The sequence below is a fragment of the Vicia villosa genome, unplaced genomic scaffold, assembly GCF_029867415.1.
Source record: "Vicia villosa cultivar HV-30 ecotype Madison, WI unplaced genomic scaffold, Vvil1.0 ctg.000032F_1_1_3, whole genome shotgun sequence".
Taxonomy (NCBI): domain Eukaryota; kingdom Viridiplantae; phylum Streptophyta; class Magnoliopsida; order Fabales; family Fabaceae; genus Vicia; species Vicia villosa.
Genome location: NW_026704967.1, coordinates 1,480,403 through 1,492,121, shown reverse-complemented (window position 1 = coordinate 1,492,121; position 11,719 = coordinate 1,480,403). Strand labels below are relative to the sequence as shown.

The 11,719-nt window shown below is 32.8% G+C and overlaps 1 protein-coding gene across 3 annotated transcripts; it reads left to right on the top strand.

Moving 5' to 3' along the window:
• Nucleotides 1–6,085, top strand: LOC131622608 (calcineurin B-like protein 7). Of its 3 annotated transcripts, none has more exons than XM_058893654.1 (6): nt 1–220; nt 302–384; nt 481–540; nt 627–735; nt 923–1,064; nt 1,188–6,085. In XM_058893654.1, exons 1-6 carry the CDS (start codon nt 109–111, stop codon nt 1,249–1,251), a joined length of 570 nt encoding a protein of 189 aa, XP_058749637.1. In that variant the 5' UTR covers nt 1–108; the 3' UTR covers nt 1,252–6,085. The 3 variants fall into 3 exon arrangements, with proteins under 3 accessions (XP_058749637.1, XP_058749635.1, XP_058749636.1); XM_058893652.1 differs by having other exon boundaries at nt 3–220; nt 818–1,064; XM_058893653.1 differs by having other exon boundaries at nt 4–196; nt 818–1,064.
• The last annotated feature ends 5,634 nt before the right edge of the window (nt 6,086–11,719 follow it).

The window sequence follows — 11,719 nt, the reverse complement described above, 5'->3', positions numbered from 1 at the left end:
TTTCATATATAAATCAAACTAACAAACAACGTAGCTGAATCACGTTGAAGTTTGGTGGTTCTGAATTTTCTAGAAAACTGAGTGTGAGTTTTGTGGTAGTTCAATTGAATGGGTTGCTATTGTTCAACTTCAAATTCAAAGAAAGTTAAAACGCCAGGTTATGAAGATCCAACCGTTCTTGCTTCCGAGACACCTTGTGAGTATCCATCCTCATTAACTGGTAATTTCTGTCCTAAATCAAATATTAGTGCCTTAATTAATCACTATAATATGCTGATTAAAACAAGTTTTTGTTTTTTAGTTACGGTGAGTGAAGTAGATGCATTGTATGAACTCTATTTGAAGCTAAGCAATTCAATTATTCAAGATGGTCTTATTCATAAGGTGAGTTTAAGTGTTTTAGTTTTGATTAAACATCCTTAATTAATTAATTCAGTGCTTAATAATCACTTCTGGTGCATTTTTATTTTAAACATTCAGGAAGAATTTCAGCTAGCACTGTTCAGAAATGAAAACCAAAAGAATCTGTTTGCTGACAGGGTAAGTAAATTATAAACTGATTCATATATTCTATGATTTTAAACTTGTTTGTTTTTTTTCATAATTGTTAATTTCTCTTTTTATAGATTTTTGACTTATTTGATGTAAAGCGCAACGGAGTTATCGAGTTTGGCGAATTCGTTAGATCTCTTGGTGTTTTTCATCCAAACGCACCTTTAGAAGACAAAATTGCATGTAAGATAAAATTCATTTCATACTAATGTCTTTTTTTTCGAAGTGTTTTTCAGCTTATTGTTTATTGAAGTGATTTCTGCAGTTGCTTTTAGGTTGTATGATTTGAGACAAACAGGGTACATTGAAAGAGAGGAGTTAAAGGAAATGGTATTGGCACTTTTGAATGAATCAGATCTTTTTCTTTCAGATGAGATGATAGAATCGATTGTGGATAAGACATTTAAAGATGCTGATACAAAAGATGATGGAAGAATCGATCAAGATGAATGGAAAGCTTTTGTTTCTCAACATCCTTCTTTGATTAAGAACATGACTCTCCCATATCTAAAGTAAGTCTAATGTAACCTCTTGATTATACAGAAATAGAAGACAAACAGATTATCTGCGTCGCAAATTAATTTCGAGAAATGTAGAAATTTGTTTTTAATTATGTGTCTTCCTCATATTTGTAGGGATATTACTATGGCATTCCCCAGTTTTATTGCAAGAACAGAAGTTGAAGACTCAGAGCTGTGAGTAATTGAGGAGTTTTCATGCTTATTCACTTGTGAATTGTTATTTCTAGTGCACTTTTACATATTTCTGTATATATCTATATACACAGAGGAGAGACAGTATATATTGGAGCAAGTAATGTAAGTATGGTTATTATGATTAATGTTTAATATGGTAAAGGACTAATAGCAGTGCTTTCACAAGAAATAGAAAAGTTTAGAGGAAAATGACTCTTTGAGTGATTAAGATGGAAGAGAAAAAAGGAGAGAAAAACAAAGAAAGTAGAAAAAAGTAGAAAATGAAATGGCAAGATTATAAAAAGAGATAGAGGTGTGAATTCATGATTCCGGATTGTAAAGGTCTTTTCTGTAAAGAGAGAAGGATTGGTGGGGCCAATTTTGTAATGGTGATGTTTATAAAGGTGTCTACTTGTAGTGAAATGGTTAGTTGTGAGCAGATATTTAAACAGTTTATACAAAATTATGTGTTTAAACTTTGTTGCTACGTACGTAATACACAAAAAGGGATTCTGCTTCTGTTAGCTGTGTGTGGCGTATAGAGTTTTGGTAAAGAGTCCAGGAGACATGTTTAATGTGCGAAAAGGACATGCTTTATTTTTTTGTTGCTTTGGAGATCGCTTAGCCACACACCATTGGTTGGTTTAGAATAAGATTGGCTGCTGTTACTTACTTCTCATACACTAATGGATCTAAAAAAAATAATCAGTTCATTCGGTTTGGATCGATTTTTATTAGAGTGTAAAGTGCTCTACACTATCATTCATTCGACAATGTGAGTACATTTTTAGTTACAGAAACAATTGCGCCGCATCAACTATATACTTCAGTGGTTCTTATCTACACAACTCTATCTAATGGAACAATAAGATATTATCTAGCTAAAGTCCATTACAGATTGAAAGCCCAATTACACTAAGGTCCAAGACTGAAGTGTACACTAATACTCCCCCTCAAGATCATGGTGGTGGCAATGACATGACTTTGAGCTTGCTCCTTAAATCCTGAAAAGCTGTATTAGGAAAAGGCTTAGTCATAATGTCAGCTAACTGTTGTGACTGGAACATGTGGAAAGCTTATTTGCCATGACCCTCTCTCTCTCTCTCTCTCTCTCTCTCTCTCTCTCTCTCTCTCTCTCTCTCTCTCTCTCTCTCTCTCTCTGACAAAGTGTATATCAAGCTCTATATGTTTGGTTCGAGCATGTATAATTGGGTTGTGTGACAGGAGCACTGCACGGTTGTCACAAAGGAGGGTAGGAGAATGACATCTGACTTTTAACTAAGCCAGAAGATTGCAGCCAGAGTAGCTCAGCTGTTGTATGTGCTAAAGCTCTGTATTCTACTTTTGCACTTGATCTGGCTACAAGGGTTTGCTTCTTTGAGCTCCAAGAAATCAGGTTTAGACCAATGAAGATGTAAGTTCCAGAAGTGGATCTTCTATCATCTGGATCATTTGACCAATCTGAATCACTATAGACCCTAATTGAAAGTTCCTGATTTAGATTAGCAGGTGATAATATTACACCATATGTTGCAGTACCACTAAGATACCTTAGTATCCTTTTAACCATACTCTAATGGCTATCAAGGGGATTAGCCATGAACTGACAGGCTTTATTCACACAATAGGCTATGTTAGGTCTAGTGAGTGTGATGTACTGCAGAGCACCTACAACAGATCTATATAACAAAGGATCCTGCATAGTATCTGTACAAAACTTGTTGAGTTTACATTGACTGAACATTGGGGCTGCAACACCATTAGATGTTTCCATGTTGACCTTGCTGAGCAGGTCCCTTATATATTTTGTTTGTGTAAGAATGAGAGAGCCATTAAGTTGATACTTAACTTCAAGACCAAGAAAGTATTCAAGCTTCCCATGTTTCTTGTGAGCAAATTGATCATGAAGCATGGATATTAGCTTGTGTATCAAATGAGAAGAGGAACCTATGATTAATATGTCATCCACATATACTTGAACACATAAAGTGATATCTTGATGGTTGTAAGTAAACAAATAATAATCACCTCTGCTTACTATGAAGCCAAATTAAAATAGTGTCTTGTGAAGCTTTTCATACCAGGATTAAGGTGCCTGCTTTAGCCCATATAAATCCCTGTTCAGCTTGCAAACAAGAGATTTGTTTTCATTTTCAAAGTCTCATGGTTGCATCATGTAAACTTCTTTTTCAAGGTTTCCATTTAGAAAAGCATTATTGATGTCTATTTGTTGGACATTCCATTTATATGTCAAGACCAGAGTTAGAAGAACTTTCATGGTGGATGGTTTGACAATAGGTGAGAAGGTTTCATGATAGTCAAACCCATACTATTGATTGAAGCTTTTTGCGACAAGCCTTGCTTTATACTTGTTGAGTGTGCCATCCGAATTTTCTTTGATTATAAATACCCACTTGCAACCTATGGATTTTCTGTGGGATGGGAGAGAAGTAAGTGTCCAAGTGTTTTTTGAAAGAAGGGTGTCGTACTCTTGTTTCATAGCTTCAAACCAGTGAGGTTGAGATAAGACCTGTTTAATTGTGGTTGGTTCAGTATGAGCTAAGAACACCTCAGGCTTTAGATGACCTGTTTTGCATGTGGTTACCATATAATGATTATTTGTTACTAAGTGTGTTTCAAGAATAGTATTACGAATAGATGGAGATAAGGAAGGTTCAGAAGAAGGAGAAATTGGGGGATTGGATGATGCTCAGGGGCAAAAAGTTGCTCAAAGCTACTTTGTCATGTTGTGTTCCCATACTCAGGTTATGGGGAAAGATTATTATGGTCATTGGTTATATCCAATAGATGTTGATCAGACTCAGACAAGAAATGTTGGGTATCATTAGGTGTAGTGTTATTAATGATGGTGAGCTGTCTTGTAGGATTTTCAGTATGATTAATAGGTGACACTGGTTGGATAGAATTGATATCAGTAGTCTGTATGCTCTCATTGCTAGAGCCACGTCCTGGGTTATTGTGAGAGTGTAGCAGTCTAGGTGCAGGGAGGGATTTAGTAGTCCTGATTGAGTCAGTTTGAACATTGCTACCAATAATACCAAAATGAGGAAACATAGTTTCATTAAAAACAACATCTTTGGATATGTATATTTTGTCTTCCTTACTCAAACATTTGTGGCCTTTGTGATGAGGGCATATTCCTAGATATGTGCACTCAGAACTTCTAAGCTGCAGCTTATTTTTATTGAATGGTCTGAGGTGTGGAAAACATGAGCACCCAAAAGTTCTAAGACTTTTGTAGTCAGATATTTGATTGAATAAATCATGATAAGGGGAAGTGAACTTAGGAAAGGTAGAAATGTGCAGTCTATTTAGGAGGTAGACAACTAAAGTGAAGCTATGGTCCTTAAACTCAATAGGAAGACTAGCATGAGCTAAAAGAGTGAGTCCCATTTCTACTATACTCATATGTTTTCTCTCCACAATCCTATGTTGATGAGAAGTGTGAGGACATGTTAACCTGTGCACTATACCCAAGTCATTCAAATATTTAGTGAATGGTCTAAATTCACCCCTAAAATCAGACTGTACAGATTTGATTGTGACTTTGAACTGAGTTTGGACATACACCAGGAATTATTTTAAAATGCATAAGGCTTCAGATTTATGTTCTAGGAAGTATAACCAGGTGTACTTGGTATAAGTATGAACAATAGCTATATAATAGGAATATTCCTGACTAGAGGGCCTAGGAGAAGGACCCCACAAGTCAACATGAATAAGTTCAAAGGGAGTAGTGTAACTAGTTTGAGATAAAGGGGCATGTAACCTATGAGATTTACCAACACTACATGAGTTTCAGAATTCAATGCACTTTTTATTTGGTAATGACATGTTACCAAATTTCAATACAGATTTAAGGGTAACTACGTTAATATGACCCAGTCTATTATGCCAAAGAGAAAACTTATTAGAACAATTACTTGAAAATTGTGTAAACTGGTCTTTGGAAGATACACTAATAGTGTTAACAACAGAGTGATGTGTAGATTCCACTGACAGAGTTGAAAAACAATATAGTCCACTAGTATCCAAGAATCCTTATAAAAGAACCTCCTTAGACACCTGAGATTTGACAAAGCAATAATCAGAATGAAACTAATTTTAGATGATAAGTGAGAGTAAATAAGGTGCAACGGAATAATATAGGAGATAAGACATGGAGAAATAAGCAATGGAAATAAATTAAAGAAGGAAAATGCTTATTAGTAAGAAAGTATGAAAGCAAGAAAGGCAAGAATTAAATCTCAACCACTCATTACTACCACCACCCCATGATCCCTATTAAAAAAGAAATTAAATTTAAAATCAATTTAAAATTATCCTCTAAAACAATGACAAGTGTTCATTCTTGCATTTCTTATTCAAATCATTCTTACTATATAGCATTACTCATTAAAGAATAGAAAATTAAAGGATAAAGGATAGAAAGATCGTACTAGAGAATTATCTGAGTTTGACCTAACTAATTTGACCTACCCCGGTCCGCATGAGCTTCCCCTTAATATTTCTACTAAAACAATTTTGAGCTTTTCGCAAGATCAGCCCAAACAACCTTTCACAACAACTTGAGCTTTTACATAGGACCATCCAAAAAAACCTTATAACAAAACCTAGATTTTAGACCAACTTAAATATAAAAAAAAACTTTACTCAAACTTTTTTTCAGGTTTAGATTGCAACCTTCAAATAAAATACAAATATGTCAAAAAGACCAACACTCTTCAATAAGCACTTTATGCACATAAAATACAAATATATACAAGAAACTAACACTCTTCAATAAGCACTTTCAGCACATCACCAGCATTGGTGGAGCCGGGGGTACAATATATATATATATATATATATATATATATATATATATATATATATATATATATATATATATATATATATATATATATATATATATATATATATATATATATATATAATTTATGTTTAGTTTCTATATATTTTTATTTTAATAATAGATCATTTTTATTTTTGTTAATAATAACTGTTATATAAGAGTATTATATAATTTTAAGGAATGATAAATAAATGAATTATATAATCTATAATGTAAATTATCCTAGGTAATATATATTGAATTGTTTCTTTTATTAACTCAGGGGCAGTGTTGTTGTGGTGATGACAAAAGCTAGTTAATTGGCTTTTTCTCATAGATTCCATTATTAGCGTAAGCTTTTTTATAATTTTAACAAATATAATATTAAAAATTTTAGTACTAATATATACATTATATATTAATAATTCATTAGTTATGAGATGTTATAGATTTTTTTACACAACAAATATTATAGTGGAAGTAAACACATCAAATTCCTCTCTATATCTTGTCACATGATTTAGCATAGACAAACACATTAATTTCTTCCTGTGTTTATGTCTACTCACTTATAGTAGAGTTGTAGTAGCTTTTATGTTCAAAACATATACAATATTGTGGTGCAAACAGTGAAAAGTCTGGGGTGCAAAAATTAAAATAACAGGATTATTAACGAAAATTTTCAAAACTCAGGGAGTGCACTTGCATCCCCTCAAGTATATGAAGTATATGTAGGTTCGCCCCTGATCATCAGTACAACAACTTTTAAAAGGAATTTTTCACTTTCTTGACACTAAGGCGACTTTAGTGAAAAATATATAAGAGAATGAGAGAAATTAATGATAGAAGAACTTCAATTCAGAAAAATGGTGTGTTCTGAAATAAGCAGAAACATCCTTTATATAGGAAAAATCTAGCTAAAAAAACAATTCATGGGACTTTTTAACTTTTAATTGATTAAAACATATTTTAATCGATTAGTTCAAGCTAAAAAAGGAAAGTTTGACTTTCGACATCACTTAATTAATTAATAACATCTTTAATCGATTAAGATACCTTAAAATTTGATTTAATTGATTAGAAGAAACTTTTTATTGATTAACCAATGTATTTTACCTTCCTAATGAATTAACCAAACTTCTAATCAATCAAGTGCTTTTCCAAACTAGTTTTAAGAGATTTTATCAAAAGAGGAGATGTTTAAAAATACTCTTTGCATGTGTGTGCATTATCTTAGTACCTCGAGACTTACTCTTGTCATCTTAAAATAAAACTGATAAGAACTTAGAAAAACCCTAAGCACGGGACAAGGAGAGCTTTCACACTTTTGCCCCTTTAGAATCATAGTTTCAAGGGTTAATACCTGTTTTCACCCCTGCCATATGGGGTTGGTTTGAAAAATCCCCCTACCAAAAAAAAAGTTGCAAGAATTTCCCTAACAAATGAAAATTCTCTCGTTTAAAACCTTGTGAAATTTTTACTTTTAATACCAACCTTGCCATTTGAAGGACTCTATCATTTTGAACCCTGTAAATTGTTTTTTTTAGTAAAACCAACCTTGCCCGTCATATTCCAGAGGGTTTAAAATGACATAATCTACAAGATTATAGGGTTTAAAATGACCGAATCTTCAAATAGCAAGGTTGGTTTTAAAAACAAATTTTTTACAAGGTTTAAAACGAGAGAATCTTCAAATGTTAGGGAAATTCTTACAACTTTTTTTTTGGCAGGGGGATTTTTCAAACCAACCCCATATGGCAGGGGTGAAAATAGGTATTAACCCTAGTTTCAAGCTTTCACATCTCCATAACTTAAAGTCTTTAAGTTCCTTTGTTTGATTCAACAATGTCTAACACTTTCAACAGAAAATGTGGGATTTGGTTGAAAATATATATGTTGAAGAAATCCCACATCGTTTAGTTTTGTGAAGGAAAAGGGAGTCCAAATCTATATATAAGATTCAAGTTTTTCTTTACAAGATGCACCAGTCAAAAGCACTTTAAGCTTGTATTTAACTTTCTTTGTTCTCTTATGCTCTTGTATTAGAGTGTTGTGAAATATAGTTAAATATTTATTTTGGAGGGTATGGGGGTACTTGGGGCCGGGGGTAGTTGAGGGTATATTATGTGTTGTAACAATTTTCACATAGTGTTATTTTCTGATTGTCAATTGACAACGGTTGTGGTTTTTTCTCCGATTTTGGAGTTTCTAAGTTATTTTTTTATGTTGTGATTGTGTTCTTCTTTTTCTCTATGTTTGTCATTTTTCTAAACAACCGGTATCAAAGATTTTAGTTCTATTTAGGGATATGAGTTCTTAGTATGCTTTGTGGTTGCAGCTTTGTCTGATCTTCCATATTAGAAAAGAAGGGTGGTGTTGTGAAAGAGTTGTTGAGTTGCAGTCACAAGTTCTGCTGTGCAATTTGGGCTTGAGAAAATTGATGGAAGAATTGTTTTTGACTTATGGAAAGTTCAAGTCAAAGATGTGTTGATACAATCAAGATCACACAATGTGCAAGATTATGTCGATGGTTGAAAAGCTTCCTACCAACATGGAAGTTACACCATAAAGTTTCAACCTGGTTTTCAGCATGTGAAAATTCTTGAAGTGGTTTAATTTCAAGTTAAGTGTACTCTTCTTTAGGTGGAGTATAATAGTTTTTAAAACTATGATTGTCAGTGAAGACAATGTGAAATTCTTGGAGTGATTTAGTTTCAAGTGAAATTTATTCTTCATGATAAATATATGATTGTCGGTGATGATAATGTGAAATTCTTGAAGTGGTTTATCCTCAAGTGATATATATTTTTCATGAGAGAGTATGATAGTTTTTAAAACTATGATTATCGCCGAAGATAATGAAATTTGATGTATTATTTTCAATCAAGGTGAAGATTGTTGAGATTTGTTGAAAATATTCATGTTGATACTCTTTATGGTGGAGTATGATTGTCGGTGAAGACAATGAAAGTTAATGTATTATTTTCAATCAAGGTGGAGATTGTTGGGTTTGGTTGAAAATATATATGTCGAAGAAGTCTCACATCGCTTAGTTTTGTGAAAGAAAAGGGAGTCCAAGGCTATATATAGGATTCAAGTTTTTCTTTACAAGATGCACTAGTCAAAAGCACTTTAAGCTTGTATTTGACTTTCTTTGTTCTCTTATGTTATTGTATTAGAGTGTTGTGAGATGTAGTTAAATATTTGTTTTGGAGGGTGTGGGGGGGTACTTGGGGTCGGGAGTAGTTGAGGGTATATTATAAGTTGTAACAATTTTCCCATAGTGTTATTTTCTGATTGTAGTTTGACAACGGTCGTGGTTTTTTCTTCGGTTTTGGAGTTTCCACGTTATTTTCTTGTGTTGTGATTGTGTTCCTCTTTTTCTCTATGTTTATTATTTTTCTCAACAGAAACTTGACATCTTTGACTGATAAGGATTGGTATTTCCTCCTTCCGTAATTGGATACCATCATCAAGAATCATATTGAAGAGTCACCATGATCAAAACCATTTGAAAATTGTCATGAACTCTTGGCAGTTATCATTACATCAACACTTGGGAGTTGTCATCACATCAATACTTGTAAGTTATCATCACATCAACACTTGACAATTTTTATCATCAAAACCACAATGTTAATAGCACATCACATAGAACTACAAAATGAAGATGAAGATGCACTTAAAATGAATTATTAATATATATGAATGGATGTAAGCCTGTGATGCAGTTGAGAAATAAAATCAACATATCAGATTTAAAATAGACTATGAAACGATTCAAAATCAAGTGTGAGTTGAGTCAAATGTAATAAGTCATGAGTTGATTCAAGTAAGTAAGTGATTTGAGTCATGCAGTAAAAAAAGTTACTGAAAACGTCACTTGAATCGATTCATTGAGGGGTTATTACTCCAGACACAAATTCCGAATGAAAATGAACTTTTAAAAATTTCAACATTAATTGATTCAAAGGGGCATGGGAATTGATTCACGAATCTCAATAATTATAAACTTTTGAAAATTTTGACATGAGTCGATTCGGGAGTTTGTGAATAATTTCATAAATCTCGAACTCAAGTGATTTTAAGAATTACTGAATTAAATCAATTCGTGAGATTTTGTAATTCAAGTCTCAAAACTCGGATCAAAATGACTAATTTAAAAGATAAAACTTTGAATTGATTTAGGATCATCCTTAATCAGCATCAAATAAAAAATATTAAAAATTAATCAAAAATGCAAGGAAATTTTTTTTATAAAAGATTAATGTAAAATAAATCTAATGAGTGAAAGAAAATTTAACGCACTTAAAAAGTTAATGATGATTAGTGGACATTATATGATACGCAATGAACATGAACATGCACATATATAAATAATCGAATAGTCGGGTATTTAAATGCAAAAAAAAAAATCACTTGCAATTTTAAAAAAAGAAATCACTTGCAATTTTTTTTAAAAAAATCAGCACATATGGATTGCAAATATACGTATCCATATAACCCAAAATTAACACAATAACTAAGGAGAGAATGGTTTTGGTGAAATCAATTTATTTGATTATTTTTCAACAACTCTATTTTGATCACAGACCCTCAGCGTGTGAGGAGTAGGTGACATCAACCAATCTTATATACTAAACCAATCAATGGTCAGCAGAAATCAGATCATTTATGTGAAATTAATTTAGAAGATTCTTGGCATGTTTTCCTTGGTGTTCTGCAACCAAATAGTGTTGGTGGGCAGCAGGATTAAATAATGTCATTGATCACCGATTACATTCTTTTTTAGATGTAAAGTCAATTTTTGTTGACATTTGCGACAAAGAGGATAGGAACATTGCCGGTAGAGTTGCTTTGATGATTGATGTTTTCTAGAAAAATAAAAATGATTTTATTTGGAGCGATGAGAAGGAGGTTGCGTCGAAGCTTGGTTGGTTGGATTTTCATAAGTGGAAGGAATGATTTGAAGCGCAAAAGAAGGTAGGAGTTGAATCTAGGCAGCAACACAGAATTTATTGGCTTCCACCGTCTTCGGGATGGAATAAGTGCAATGTAGAAGCGGGTTTTAACAATATTTATGGAACCTCAAATCGCAGTTGGTGTATTCGAGATAACTCGGGAAACTTTCTTATTGCAGGAGTAGCGTTGGATCCTGGGAAGCTTTCAATCATTGAAGCAGAAGCTCTAGCCCTTAAAGAGGCTATTCAACAAGCAATAACTATGAACCTTGATCACATAATTTTTTAGAGCGACTCTCTTTGGGTGGTACAAGCTGTTCAGGCCAAAACCACAGGAGTATAGGAGTTTTCTACTATTATAAAGTCTAGGATTAAATATGTTTTTGTCTCTATAAATATCTCAATTTTGGCTTTTAGTCCCTATAAAAAAAATATATTGACATTTAGTCCCTATAAAATTACTTTTACACTCACTTTTGGTCCCCCTACAGGGACTAAAACTGAGTGCAAAAGTAGTTTTATAGAGACTAAAAATCAATATTTTTTATAGGGACTAAAAGCCATTTTAGGTAATTTTATAGGAACTAAAAACATATTTAACCTTAAAGTCTATTCAAGTTGCTATTAGTTAATTTTCCAAACTTTGAGGTTGGTTT